At 42.8% G+C, this 14,535-nt stretch overlaps 1 protein-coding gene across 1 annotated transcript in view; it reads right to left on the minus strand.

The window, feature by feature from the left end:
• Positions 1–1,464: 1,464 nt before the first annotated feature.
• Positions 1,465–14,535, minus strand: part of LOC119427056 (tandem C2 domains nuclear protein) — a 19,747-nt gene continuing 6,676 nt past the window's right edge. The window contains exons 7-12 of the mRNA XM_037694633.1: positions 12,341–12,441; positions 11,419–11,535; positions 10,150–10,341; positions 6,939–7,053; positions 4,585–4,784; positions 1,465–1,575 (exon numbers count right to left, since the gene is read on the minus strand). Coding sequence (XP_037550561.1) covers positions 1,465–1,575; positions 4,585–4,784; positions 6,939–7,053; positions 10,150–10,341; positions 11,419–11,535; positions 12,341–12,441 — 836 coding nt within the window. The remainder of the gene's footprint in view (positions 1,576–4,584; positions 4,785–6,938; positions 7,054–10,149; positions 10,342–11,418; positions 11,536–12,340; positions 12,442–14,535) is intronic.

A 14,535-nucleotide genomic window follows, 5' to 3' on the forward strand; every position in this document is an offset into this window, starting at 1 on the left:
TGTCCGTGCTTGTTCTGTTAGACAGTGGACATGTGTCCGTGCTTGTCTTCTTAGGCAGTGGACATGTGTCCATGCTTGTCCTGTTAGGCAGTGGACATGTGTCCATATTTGTCCTGTTAGGCAGTGGACATGTGTCCATATTTGTCCTGTTAGGTAGTGGACATGTGTCCATATTTGTCCTGTTAGGCAGTGGACATGTGTCCATATTTGTCCTGTTAGGTAGTGGACATGTGTCCATATTTGTCCTGTTAGGTAGTGGACATGTGTCCATACATCTGAATCATAGAAACTACACCTGGAACACTGAGACATCACATGCATAGAAACTAAACCTTGATCATATAAACCAGACTTGGACCATAGAAACCAACCCTTGACCATATTAGAAACCACTGGACCATAGAAACTACATGTGGACCATATAACACAGAAACTACATCTGGACAATAGAAACTAAACCTTGACTGTAGATACCAGACTTGGACCATAGAAACTAAACCTTGACCTTAGAAACCAGACTAGGACCATAGAAAATACACTTGGACCATAGAAACTAAACCTTGACTATAGAAATCAGACTTGGACCATAGAAAATATCCTTGGACCATAGAAAATAAACCTTGACTGTAGAAAGCAGACTTGGACCATAGAAACTATCCCTGGACCATAGAAACTAAATCTTGGTCATAGAAACCAGACTTGGACCACATAAACTAAATATGTGCAAAAGCACAAATGTTCAGAAACTTATCCTGATGCATGCTCAATAATCCAGGTAGAACAATCCAAAAAAGTTCAATCTGGTCCTCTGGACATTCAAAAAAAAACACAAAAAAAACAAACAAAAAAAAAAAACAAAGCAAAAAGAAACTTAAGGATAAATATTGAGTGATGTTCTGTTGCCTTGGTGCTCCACAATCAGGTGTTCCTTCAAAACAACTTAAAACAGCAACATATTGGGTTTGGACTTTAGAAGGTCCACAGAGCCTGAGAATGAAAAAAAAATCTTCAAAATTGAAATGAGTGGTGTTTCGTCATTAACTCAACAAGCCTTTATGTTTTTTCACATTTGATGACAATAAAAACAAATAATCCCACCAGATTAAATCTATAATTTAGTTATTTCTAAACTAATAACTATTTAAAAGGTTCCAGTAGATTCATTTGATCACCTTACTGCTTGAAAATCTACATCTAATTGAATAAAACAAAAGTTTTCATCTAAAAACAGAGCAGGAATGTTACTTTCTAAGAATGTATTTTTGGTAAAAGGAGTTTTTTTTTCTTTCTAGACCATTATAGTGTCAGCAGTTTTCTCCTGGTTTGTCCAGAGCCCGTTGAGTTGTTTCCAGTCTGGTACAAAAGCTTAGACTCAGTCAGTGTACAGCACCTTGGACGGGCTGGTTGGACCTGAGGACCATGACATCTACGTTGAGTTTTAGATTAAAACCAGGAGACAGGGGTTCAGCAGGGGCTCAGCCTGTACCAGTCTGTCACCACTTTCTCCGGGTGAGTCATTGTGTCCGTCCACTGCTCCACGACCTGCTGGATGGGGCTGTCGAAGCCCAGCTGGACCTGAATCCAACAGAGACAAGCAGATTACTTCTCAGCCCGTTCTCTTTTAAAGCCTTTGGCGAATTAGGATCTAGTAGGTACCTGCTGCGTACCCATTCGATCATTCTGTAGGGCCAGTTGTGCTTACTAAAACTGTTTAACAGTCCTTGCACAGATCCAAGACAGTGAGCCATTAGCAGTTTGAAAACAGGCTGAAATCATTTCAACCTTAGAACCTCTTAATTATTTGCTTTTACCAGATAAAACTGTGGATCAAAGTGCCAGGTATCCTGAAGAAAATGTTGGAGGAAACTAGCTACAAGATGGTACAGTATGTCAGAACTGGTCTTAGGGTTAGGCAGGATGTACCTACAGACTTCAGAGTTAGATTTAGCATAAAAGCAGGATGCTAGTGAGGAAATGCCAAGGTGCATCAATTTTATATCTGAGTTAAAATGATCACTAAACTTTGGTGAATGATATTAGAGTTGGTCAAGAAGGAATTGGACCTTTCTTTCACAGCGACAGAGCTTGAGACTACAGTCAAATATTTACAATGCATTAAAAGTCCAGGGGCCTCATGTGCAAAGACTTGTGTGGATTTCCTACTGACACATAGCATGCTCTTAAATTGAGAAAACGGCGTACACACAAATAAATCCAGATGTATGAAAACGTACGTAGGCATGAATCCAGCACACTTTCTTAGTACATCCCAGTCAACATGGAAATGAATGCACACGAAGGAATACCTGAACAGCAGAACACCAGTAACTGTCACGAGAACTGAATACCCAGAGTGAAAGGTCTGAATATGAACAACTCAACAACAGGAAGGCAAGTTCAGTGATTTTATTTACAGTGAATAATATCACTGGTAATGTCAGGAATCCTGTGGAGCAAGAAGAAGGGTCAGCTCTGGAGTTCTGCAGGAATGGTTTACCGTATTCATACTGTCTTCTGTTTCTTAGTGGTCGGTAGATGGTTGTTGGAGAATGACTGGCTACAATAATCCTGTGCAAACAAGGAGTTATCCAGAGTGGAAAGTAGTCCATGATGGGCAAGTGGTTGGAAGGTGAGGAAGATAGCTGAGGAGGCCAGAAAGAGGTTTTCAGAGTTTCATAAAGGATTCCAAGAACAGGTAAGTCTCAGGAGGTTCACTTTGGCAAGGTAATGCTCTAGGGTCGAAGATAAGTCATCAGATGCCTTTTATGCTCTAGCGTTGAAGATAAGTCATCAGATGTCTTTTATACACTGGGTGTCTTATTACGAAGATTGTTCTCAGGCGTGGTATTTTGGCACCATCTAGTGACCTCAGGAAAGAAGTGAAACTGGAACTCCAACGGTAACCATAGAAACGTGCATACACTAGCCATGAAGTTGGCATGGGGCTGCTCACATTTCCACGGTCATTTCATTATTTCCATGGTCATTTCATTCTTGAAATATTTGAAGTTTTGCATGAAAAAGGGTGTACTCCATGTTTTTGTGCATACGGACACTTTGTGCAGGAGGCCCGAAGTTCCGAACTACCAACCTTTCAGTCATGGATATCCTCTATGCCGATGACGTATGCCTAATGGCGGACAGAATGGAAGCTTTACAGAGCTGTCTCAATGCCTTGCATGAATTGTGTCACAAGTTTGGATTAGTTGTAAGTATCACCAAGACCCAGATACTTAAACAGCCTCCAAGAGGCTGTGATGCTGATGCTAACACGCTGAACATTGAAGGGATAAACCTGGAAGAAGTCACAAACTTCTGTTATCTGGGCTGCCAGATAAGAAATGACAACTGTCTTGCGTCCGAAATCCCTGCGCGTATAGTGGGAGCTGCTACCACCTTCAGGAAGTTAAATCAGAGTGTGTGGAAATCTCATGACATCACACTGCAGAAGAAGCTCAGTTGACCATGCCATAGTACTGCCGATCCTTTTATACACCGCTGAAACCTGGTGCCTTTATAAAGGTGAAATTAGGAGGCTGGACACGTTAAACCTAAAATGCCTATGTTCCATCTTGTGCATCAAATGGCAGGACCATGTCACAAATGCTGATGTTTTTTGACGTTCAAATACTCACGGCATGGAGGCCCTACTGATGAGAGGACAACTGCGATGGTTCAGTCACATCTAGCGGATGGAAGACTGGAGAATACCAAAGCAAGTATTCCACTCAAAGCTTTCGAGTGGGAAGCTAAACTCTGGTGGGCAGTACCTTTGCGATAAGGACTTCTTCAAATGTCATCTGACTGCATGTAGTTTGGCCACAGAAGACTGGGAGGAGGTTGCTCAAAGAAGATCAATTTGGCGTTCAAAGATCGAGAAAGGCGTCTCAAACTTTCTGCCTTTCTGAGTTGGGCCTCAAACGACAAATTCGCAAGAACCGACATAAACCCTCCTACAACTACACCTACAACAGTGTAGGTCAGCTATACTGCATAACCTACGACTGAATATTTAAGATGAAGTTCGGATTAGCCAGCCACATTTGAGCACATGCAAGAAGCTAGCCAGGGTCGCCATCGTCGGACACGATGCGAACGACATCATCACAGGAGGCCCCATATGGCTTCCTAGCTAAATTCTACAAAACCTTCTGGAAGCAGCTGACCCAAATCCTTTTAGAGATGTTTACTGAGTCCTTGAATGCAAACATGCTCCCCAAAACTCTCAACCTTAAATTGTTGGTTGTGAAAAAGGGTAAAGACCTATTAACTCTCCTGATGCCTTTGGTTCAAAATAACCAATGAGGCCACAGTCTTAAAATTGAGGCTTTGTGCGATATATTGACCCAAGGGCAGCAGGGGGTTTCACATCAGCTCATCAACCTTTTGAATGTTGACTGAATTTAACAGCAAAATTACTATTCAGGGGCTTAGAAACAGTTTTACCCTCAATTATAGCTCTAGATCAAAGTGAAATTTTATCCACAATAGATAGAATAAATAATATTTTTTGAAAATTTTAATTTGGGGAAAAGTTATTTTGTATCTTGCCCCTGAATAAACAGAATAAAACCAGAGAGTCACCTGTCCAAGACACTGCTTCCTCCTGAGAGAGCTGCGGTTGTAGAGCTTGACTGACAGTGAGCAGGCGTGCTCTAAGGACGTCAACGGGAAGTGGAATGTCTCGTCCCACTGACACCGACCTCCTGACGCCTTCAACGCTCGAGTCTTCTTCTTTATGGCCACCTGACCCAACTGGTGCATCTCCACTTTGATGAAAAAGGCTTCAAACGAAACAGAATTTAAAACTTTTATCTGAGAGTCCCTCAGTTATTCATTTTACTGGTTACATCAGGAGTCAGCAGCCTTCACAATAAAAATAACATTTCTCTCACTAAAAACAAATGTGTTGTCAGCTGCAAAACAAATCTGAGTTTTGAAAAAAGACGACATCTCATTGAGTGGTGATCTGTACTGCAGGCAAATAAAATAATAAATATGTCAGAATGAGCACAGAGCGTAGGACCAAAAACATAAAATATTGATTTTACGGTAATTATACCGGGGTGCAGTAAGAGGGAATCTCATCTAAACAAAATAACTTATGAACTAAAGAATGAATTTTAATGAAACTCAAAGTATTTTTTGGTTGTACATCAATAACTGTCTAAGTCAACTTGATTTATTAGGAAAACAAAAAAAATGGCTTTGACAGTGAATTTTACAGATGCTGAGCTAACATTTGGTGTGGTAGTAGCTGAGGGTCAGTCCCAACACATAATCTGAACACTTTCTGAGCACTTTGTTCAATGCCTTGGCATGTAGCCAGAAAGTAACAAACATTCAGAGCTGAGCAGCAGCAACAAGCTACCTGGACTTCCTCTGGTTTCTCCTATTGCCATCATTCCCAGATACCTGGCCCTGTCCAGGTTTCTACACCTGCTGTCTGACCAGGATACCTGGCTCAGCCCAGGCCTCTCCATCAGCCTCCGAACCATTTGGTCTTCTCCACTAGTCATCAGGACCAGTTACCTGGCCTAGCCCAGGCTTCTCCACCAGCAGCTGGGCCCAGCTGGGTTTCTCCATCTGTCACCAAGCCAAGCTATGACATGGCCTATAGGCTCCTTACCTGGCCTAGTTGCGAGGCGTTGTCTCGGGGACAAAACCAGGCTCCAAAGCCTAGCACCAAGCCAAGGTACTCAGAAGGTACCTTACTTTCCTACCAGCCATCGATTATGATGACATTTACATGAATGCCCCTGCCAGCTCCTTGCAGATGTTGGATGCCGTCTACCACGGTGCTCTAAGATTCATAACTGGCTGTAACTACCGTACCCACCACTGCACCCTGTACTCATTGGTCAGTTGGTCATCATTAGCTACACATAGGCTCTCACACTGGTACACCATCTATAAACCACTCCTGGTCTACTGTCTTCTTATATCTCCTCTTATACGTCATGTCGTCAGTGCAGTTACAGCGTGCGCTCTCAGGGATTCATTACCAGCAGCATTTCCTCAGTACCCACAAAACACTCTTTGTGGGTTCGTTGTTATATTCTTCATAGAGTTTCCTGTGCCTCAAACAGAAGTTTTGTGTCTAGTCCAGAGTGACTGTGTTCCTTGTGTTAACAGTTCAACTCTTTATAATAAAAATCTTTTAGTTCTTTGATGCCCGAGTCCTTTTCTGCCACTGTGAAACCAGAACCATGAATCTAGCTATGCCAGTTAATAATAGCATTCAACCTTCTTAATTTACGTTTAAAGTCAAGCTTTCAAACAGGCATGTCTTCAGAATAGTCCATTGAATCTCAGCTTTTCAGTTAAATAATCTGAGATTAATGCAATGCGACGAACAGCACCTTGTTTTTTCCTTCTGCCTCAGTCCGGATCGTCTTTCTGAAAATGTTTTGCCGTTTTTGTTTTTACATTTATTTCTTCTGTAATTTGGTTTCTTAATGCTTGTGTGTGTCTCATTCTGTTCCAGTTTCCTCTGTGCCATCATTCATCAGTATTAGTTCCTCCAGCTCATGCCCCGCCCACTCTCACCTGTTCACAGTCTTCACTCAGCCCAGGTGTCTGTCATTCATTCACCTGATGAGCATTTCACATGCTCGCCTCGTCTCCCCGTGTTTTACTACTGCTGCTGCTGCTTTTCTTCAGTTTATATCAGCTTTTTGTTTTGCCTTATAATAAAAACAAGATTTATTTTTTGGACCTCCTCATGTAGAGTCTGCATCCATGGATCCAAACCTTCATTTATCGTGACAGATGTGGTAAAAATTGTATATTTTTTCTAGGATTTCTGAGAAAGATCATTTTGTTAAGCTGGAAATTGAATTAATGTTAACATGCTAATAAAATAATGCTAATAAACCCGGAAGTTGAAGCTGGAACAGGACCAGAACCACAGTTGCAGTGAAATAAATAACACTTACCGTGGGAGAGAGGTGAGGAAGATGGGGGGAGGTTCTGGGCAGCGTGGACCTCGAGTTGGATGCGTCCGTTAACTGGCTGAAAGCAGGTGCTGACATGCAGATCAGAGCGGCTCACCTGTCAAACAATGTTTCATGCTGGTCGACATATTTAGGCATTTATTTGATGATTTCATGCAGTCTAGGATCAAAACAGCCATTATCGTCAACCATAAGGCAAAGGTGGACGATAACGTTTTTACCTGTGAGCTTGTGTTCCTGTGTCTCATCAAAACATCTCACGACAAATTTGAATGATCGCACAGAAACTAATCCGTCTGTAAATCTATAAAAAAATAACTTTTGGAGACAAAGATCAAGGTCACGTCCAGCTGACCTCAGAAAGATGATTATTCTTGGTCTGATGTGTGGTGGCTGATAACTCCAGTAGGGACAGTGACTGGACTCTGACTTACTCTAAATGTGTTCCACACACCCATCCACCCATTCATCCAACCATCCATTCATCCATCCATCATCCAACCATTCACCCATTCACCCATTCATCCATTCATCCAACCATCCATTCATCCATCCATCATCCAACCATTCACCCATCCACTTATCTATCTGCCCACCCATCCAGCCATCCATCCATCCATCCATCCAACCATCCATCTGCCCACCCATCCATCCATCCATCCATCCATCCATGCATCCATTCACCAATCCATCCATCCATCCACCCATCCATCCATCCATCCATCCATCCATCCATCCATCCATCCATCCATCCATCCATCCACCAATCCATCCATCCATCCACCAATCCATCCATCCATCCATCCATCCATCCATCAACCCATCCATCCATACATCCATCCATCCATGCATCCATTCACCCATTCACCCATCCACTTATCTATCTGCCCACCCATCCAGCCATCCATCCATCCAACCATCCATCTGCCCATCCATCCATCTGCCCACCCACCCATCCATCCATCCATCCATCCATCCATGCATCCATTCACCAATCAATCCATCCATCCATCCATCCATCCATCCATCCATCCATCCATCAACCCATCCGTACATCCATCCATCCATCCATCCATCCATCAACCCATCTGTACATACATACATCCATCCATCAACCCATCCATACATCCATTCATCCATCCACCCACCCATCATCTTCCTCTTGTTCTGAAGTCAGGTCTCAGGGGCAACATCTTGAGCATGGAGGTCCAGACATCTCTTTCCACAGCCGTCACTTCCAGTTCTTCTGGGAGGACTCCAAGGTGTTCCCAGGTCAACCGAGAGACATAGTCTCTCCAGCGTGTCATGGGTCTTCCCCCAGTCAGACGTGCCCAAAGCACCTCCCTAGGGAGGCGCCCAGGGAGCATCCTTACCAGATGCCCGAACCACCTCAACTGGCTCCTCATGTGGAGGAGCAGCGGTTCTACTCAGAGTCTCTCCTGATAACTGAACTTCTCACCCTGTCTCTAAGGGAGAGTCCAGCTCCCCTGCAGAGGAAACTCATTTCACCACGACCACAAACTTTTACATCTGACCTCAGAGTGTTGATGTACAGCCAGTTTTCACTGTCCTCTCACTTTAGAAGCTGCTGTTTGTTTTTTCCTTTATTTCGTTTTTGCACAAAAAAAAATCAATCTCAGTTTCTAAAAGTTTCCTCTGTAATAGGAATATGGAACATTAAGGTCTTTTGTCCAGCAGATGGGTACTTACAGAGTGAGAGAGGTTCTGATGATGACTCACTGTCTGATCTCAAACAGGTTTTACTGGTACTGGTCAGAAAAATATCCATTTACCAACAATGCTGGGAAAATGAAATGGTTTGAGATTTGACCTACTTTCTGTCTCTTCCATTTTCAGGCTGCACAATCTAATAAAATATAGTTCTGATAATTAAACCTTTTCTCTTTCCTCTTCGGTGATGGACCAGAAATCATGCGTAAGCAGCATCACTACATTCAGGTCAGAAGTAGGATGTTAAAGATTGTCTACGTTGCAGCCTAAGGACAGTTTTATGATGCCTTTGTTTGTTTCTTGTAGCTCGTACAAAGGACGGGTAAACACCAAGTTGTAGCTTAATATCAGTAAAACTGACGACTTGTAGCCATTTTTATTTTTGCTCATGTTGAATAAAAGCTCTGAGCAGATCTTTCAGTGGCAGACTGGAACAAACAACACAGGACTGGACATTTCTGAAGGTCCTTCATTCCATCAGCAACCGTTTTAACAAACGTTAAATGATGGAATATTTAATGATGCAACATCAGATGTGAAACTCCACCGTGTTCCTCTTTTTACTCATTGTATGGATTGTGTGAATATATTTCAGTTTTATACAAACAGTTCCTGACTGTTGTTTTCTGTTATGGTCCACCGCAGTTACAGTAATGTGAGAATGTATCAAGTGCGGGATGAACAAATTTAGTTTTTGTTCTTATTCTTATTAAAAAGTTCATCAGTTGTACACATACTGTGTGTTGTCTTTCTTCTTCTTCTTCTTCTTCTTCTTTCACCTGTTCCCTCTTCAGGGTCGCCAGAGAAAGTCATCCTCCTCCATATCACTCTGTCCTGACTCTGTGTCCTCACTCTGTCCTCTGTCCTCACTCCAACTTCCTCCATGTCCTCTCTAACTGCATCATATAACTCCCCTTTGTCTTTTTCCTGGCAGCTGCGTTTCTAACATCTTTCTACCAGTATACCCACTGTCCCTCCTCTTGACATGCCCAAACCATCTCAGTCTGGTCTCCCTAACTTTATCTCCCAGTTGTTCAACCTGTGCTGTACCTCTGAAGATCTCTCTCCTCAGGAGAACCTCAACATCTTCATTTCTGCCATTTCCAGTTCTGTCTCCTGTCTTTTTGTCCATGTCTCCAGACCATACAACGTAGCTGGTCTCACCACTGTCTTGTAAATATTGTGGTACATCTACTGATCACTCTGTGAGTTTCATTACATTTTGTCCAGGGAGTAAAATATTTTGCTAACAGACAGACAGACAAAAACATTAACCACCCACTGTCACAACATGGAGGAAGGTGATACTAAATGAACTGTTATTAGCGAAATAAATAATTTTGAAAGATGAATCTGAGATGAAGAATGATCGTCAACGTGTTCTGATGCTCAGCTGCGATTCAAACACCAGGAACGAACATGAAGCACAAAGTGGACTCAGAAAGTCCAGATGACGTCTTACTGAGGATTTGGACGGAGGCTTGAGGCGGAGGCAGTGCTCGGACTCCTGCGGGCCGAGCTGTCTCAAAGAGAGAACGCACTCTGCCACCGTGCGCCTCCTGGGCTGTTGCGTCTGCAGCTGCAGCACCAACGCTCCACGCTGCAACTGCTGGAGCCGCAGGGCGAACACAAAGGTCTCCATGAAGGACACGTCCTGACAGGACAGGAGGACAGGACAGGAGGAGGCATCAGGCACATCTCACACAAACCATAAGCTTTTAATGTAACAGTACATGTTCATTCATTGTATTTTCTACCAAACTGATGTTTTAGAAATAAATCTTCTTATATTGAAGTTTTTCCTGAAAAACTGCAGATAAAAAAAAACCAATGTCAGCATAAAGGAAGTAATTTGGTTGGAAAAAACAGCATCAAACTAAATAACGGTGTCATGTTAAATTGTACCGTAGAAGTTTAATTTCAGATAATCCAACAAATTCAAGTCAGGCCATCTGGACGGTTTCTTTTCTTGTTGAGACGTTATGTCCTTCAAAAAGGATGTCATGAGTCCGACAACAAACTCAGTCCCACAAGCAGCACAATCATATAGTGGACCAACCAGTTTGCTGGTGATAAGATGGTTTCTGGGGCCCGCCCTCTCCCCCGTCAACTCCTCTGAGGCAGCCGTAGCAAAAGTGGTTAAAAACATCAAAGTTAATGCTCAATAATCCAGGTTTAAAAAAAAACCAACAATGTTCAGTCTGGTCATCTGGATGGTTTCTTTGTTTTCTATGTTTTAAAACACTTTGGCCACGGCTGCCTCAGAGGAGTCGAGGGGGGAGAGGGTGGGCCTCAGAAACCATTTTATCACCATAAAACTAGTTGGCCCACTATGTGAATGTGCCACTTATGGGACTGAGTTTCTTGGGACTCCTCGGACTGATGAAGTCCTTTGGATGAAGGACGAAACACCTCAAAAAAAAAAAAAAAAACGTCCAGGGGACCTGACTGAACTTGGTTGATTTTTTTACTTGGATTATTGAGCATGAACTTTGAAATATCAGATAATGTTTCATAAACGTGACAACGAACATCAGGCCTTTATTTAGCCACGTCTGGACAAAGACTCGTGACCTTTTCTTCCTCTGGGCTCAAAAACTGACATCACAGGTGCTAACTATTGCTAACAGGCTATTAGCACCATGCTACAACATGATGCTATTTGACAGAAGATCACTTTAACCATCAGCAGACTTTAGGGTAACCTGTGGTTGCTGATGTTTCCCAGTACCTGGCAGTACTCTCGGACTGAGCTCCTGAACTGGACAGGTTTGGGAACGGTGATGGTGGCCTTGAAGCATATCTGCTGTTGTTCCACCTCGCTGAGATGAAGGTTGAGGTTTGAACACTGAAAAACAAAAATAAGAATCACAGACCTGCATTCTTTACCTCAGAGTTTTGGACTGAGATCATCTGATGTTGAGAAATGACAGATGTTGACATTTGGATCAAACTTTAAACTAATTTATGCAATACAGCAGGATGTCACAGTCAGAGTAGGTGTTGTCAACGACTCTCAGCTACTCCCACAAATTTAAGCTCAGTATCTGTAAAACTGTCTCAGTTATGTTCGAGTTATGGCTAACGCAGCTGTGGCAGCCATATTGAATAGGGCTGACCTGTCGAGTGCTTCATGGCAGCTTCTGATCACCGACACAGGCAGAAACATTACTGCCTGTCAGCCATGTGTGACGAGAAGCTGAAGGGTGTCCAAGGACAACAAAGGTCCGGTTTATGCTCTCAGAAACACTTGAGAAACCCCAGCGTCTGCATGAATAAAGAGGTGTAATGTTCAAGTCTGCTGATCTCACAGCTCTACCTCCAGAGGAGAAACAGGAGCGCCTTTCATCTTTTCTTGGCCCCTGCTTCACGAGGAACTGAAGCTGCTCTTTCCATTAAAACTTTGAAGCTACAAACACTGAGAGAATGTCATGACTGTGCGAGCACTCACTGTCTTCCTGCGTTTTAACATCAGCCAGGACAGTTTGGTGCTTTAAAATGCAGCGTTTTCCATCCAAGTGTCTGAGTAAAGGTTATTAAAGCTCTGAGAGAAGCTCTGTTCTGGACTCACAAGGGCTCCATTGATAACAGCTCCAGCAACAGAACAATGAAGCTTTCTGTAGCCAAGGCATTCACACCACATGTAACCTTACCTGGACCAGGGTGATCCACACCTGTTCCAGATCCTCCCGATAGATCAGCCGGACCCACACCTTCCCCAGCTCATGCTCGTCCTCAGACATGTTGATCGAGTCTGGGAAGCCGAGGAAAGCAACGTGAACACAATGAAAATCAGCGCATTATAAATAATGTGCAGACAGACAGGATTCTCTGCATGAAAGGGAAGTCAAACAGTCTTGGTGCTAAACTGAGTTTCAAAATGTATAATATATCTCTGTGTCTAATGCTGCCTTTGCTTTAGCTCATTAATCACATTTGCACACTTTACGTTTTGTACAGTTTCAATTAGTTACACTGTCTCTTGGTTGATTAAATTTTTCTCTGCTGCCGTAAAATAAATTCTCAAGATGAGAGTTTTAAATTATGCCTGTCTGTCTAATGGACTCCGGTTGTTTCCATTTTGTTGTTTGTTCTTTAGGTCAGATAATCCATAAGATCAACCATGTTTCCTTTTGATGATGATACTCAGCTGTGATGTTCATTTAAACCCCGAACATCCATAAAATGTCATCTTTAATTTGCTGCTTTGTGAGAATTATGCAGCAGATGAGCAACAATTATCTACAGCTTAAGTCGGACAGCATTAAAACTTTGATTATTGCTCAGGACCGTTCCATTTCTGCCATTAAACATCAACTGGGAGAACTGGGGTTCTTTAAGAAAATTTTTTGATGAAGTGCTGACCTCTCTTAAAACAGCTAATAAAAAAAACTGTTTTCCATGTAAGGTCATCTCAAAACTACAATCATTCATGTCAACAGGTAAATTTGTGATGATGATTCATGCTTTTGAATCATCCTTCAGTTCTGCTGCTACTGGATTAGACTGTTGGAGGATAAACAGACCACAACTCCTCACTGCTGCTGTGAGCTCTACTCTTCATGTTTGTATCTGCAATTATTCTTCTTCTTTATTCCCATAGAAAAAACACCTGCACCATAGAAATTAAACCTGCACCATAGACACCACACCTGGACCATAAAATCTACACCTGGACCATAGAATCTACACCTGGACCATAGACACTACACCTGGACCATAGAATCTACACCTGGACCATAGACACTACACCTGGACCATATAATCTACACCTGGACTATAGAAACTATATGCAGCTCATGGAATTGATGCCTGGACCGTTCATTCTGTATTTGTGACACCTTCCTGTCTTCTCTGACCCCAGCCAGTTGAGACAGAGGAACACTCATACTGAATGTGGTTCTGGTACTGGTTCTGCTTGAGTAAATATAGTATATATATACTATACTAGGCCTCTCAGCGGTTTGTTATCTCATCATGTAGGCCTTTCATATTGATTTGTGGAAAAAGTATTGCATTTTGTGGGCCTATTATCTTGAACTTCAGGACCATTATCTTGTCCTATGGGCCAAGTAGCCTGACTTGTGAGACTAGTATCTCAGCAAACAGGGCTAGTATCTCATCTTGTGAGCCTAGTATTGCAAAGTTTTGGATGGGTATCTCATCTTGGGCTCTTGTATCTCGTCTTTTGGGCCTTGGTATCTCAGGTTGTGGGACTAGTCTCGTCTTGTGGGCCTAGTATCCTGTCTTGGGGACCTAAGATCTCTTCCTGTGGGGATATTATATAGTTCAGTTGGGATTGTATCTCGTCTTGTCGACCTAGTATCTCATCTTGTGGGACACTTACTATCTCAAGGGCCTAGTATATCCTCTTGTGGGCCTATCTTTCTTGTGGGGATAGTTTCTCATCTTTTGGGACTAGTATCTTGTCCTGTGGGCCTTGGTATCTCAAGTTGTGGGGCTAGTGCTAGTATTTCATATTGTGGACCTAGTATCTCATCTTGTGAGTGTAGTATCTTGTCTTGTGGGACTAGTATCTAGTCTTTTGGGCTTATTATCTCACCTTGTTGGCCTATTATCTTGTCTTGTGGACCTAGTACCCCATCTTGTGGGTCCAGTATCCCATCTCAAGGGCCTAGTAGCTCATTTTGTGGGGCTAGTATCTTGTCTTGTGGGGCTAGTTCATCTTGTGGGGTTAGTTTCCTCATCTCAAGGACCTAGTATCTCGTCTTGTGGGACTAGTTCATCTTGCGGGGTTAGTTTCCTCATCTCAAGGACCTAGTATCTCGTCTTGTGGGGCTAGTTCATCTTGCGGGGTTAGTTTCCCATCTCAAGGGCCTAGTATCTC

Source organism: Nematolebias whitei, chromosome 21, assembly GCF_014905685.2.
Source record: "Nematolebias whitei isolate Nwh7 chromosome 21, NemWhi1, whole genome shotgun sequence".
In the NCBI taxonomy this organism is placed as follows: domain Eukaryota; kingdom Metazoa; phylum Chordata; class Actinopteri; order Cyprinodontiformes; family Rivulidae; genus Nematolebias; species Nematolebias whitei.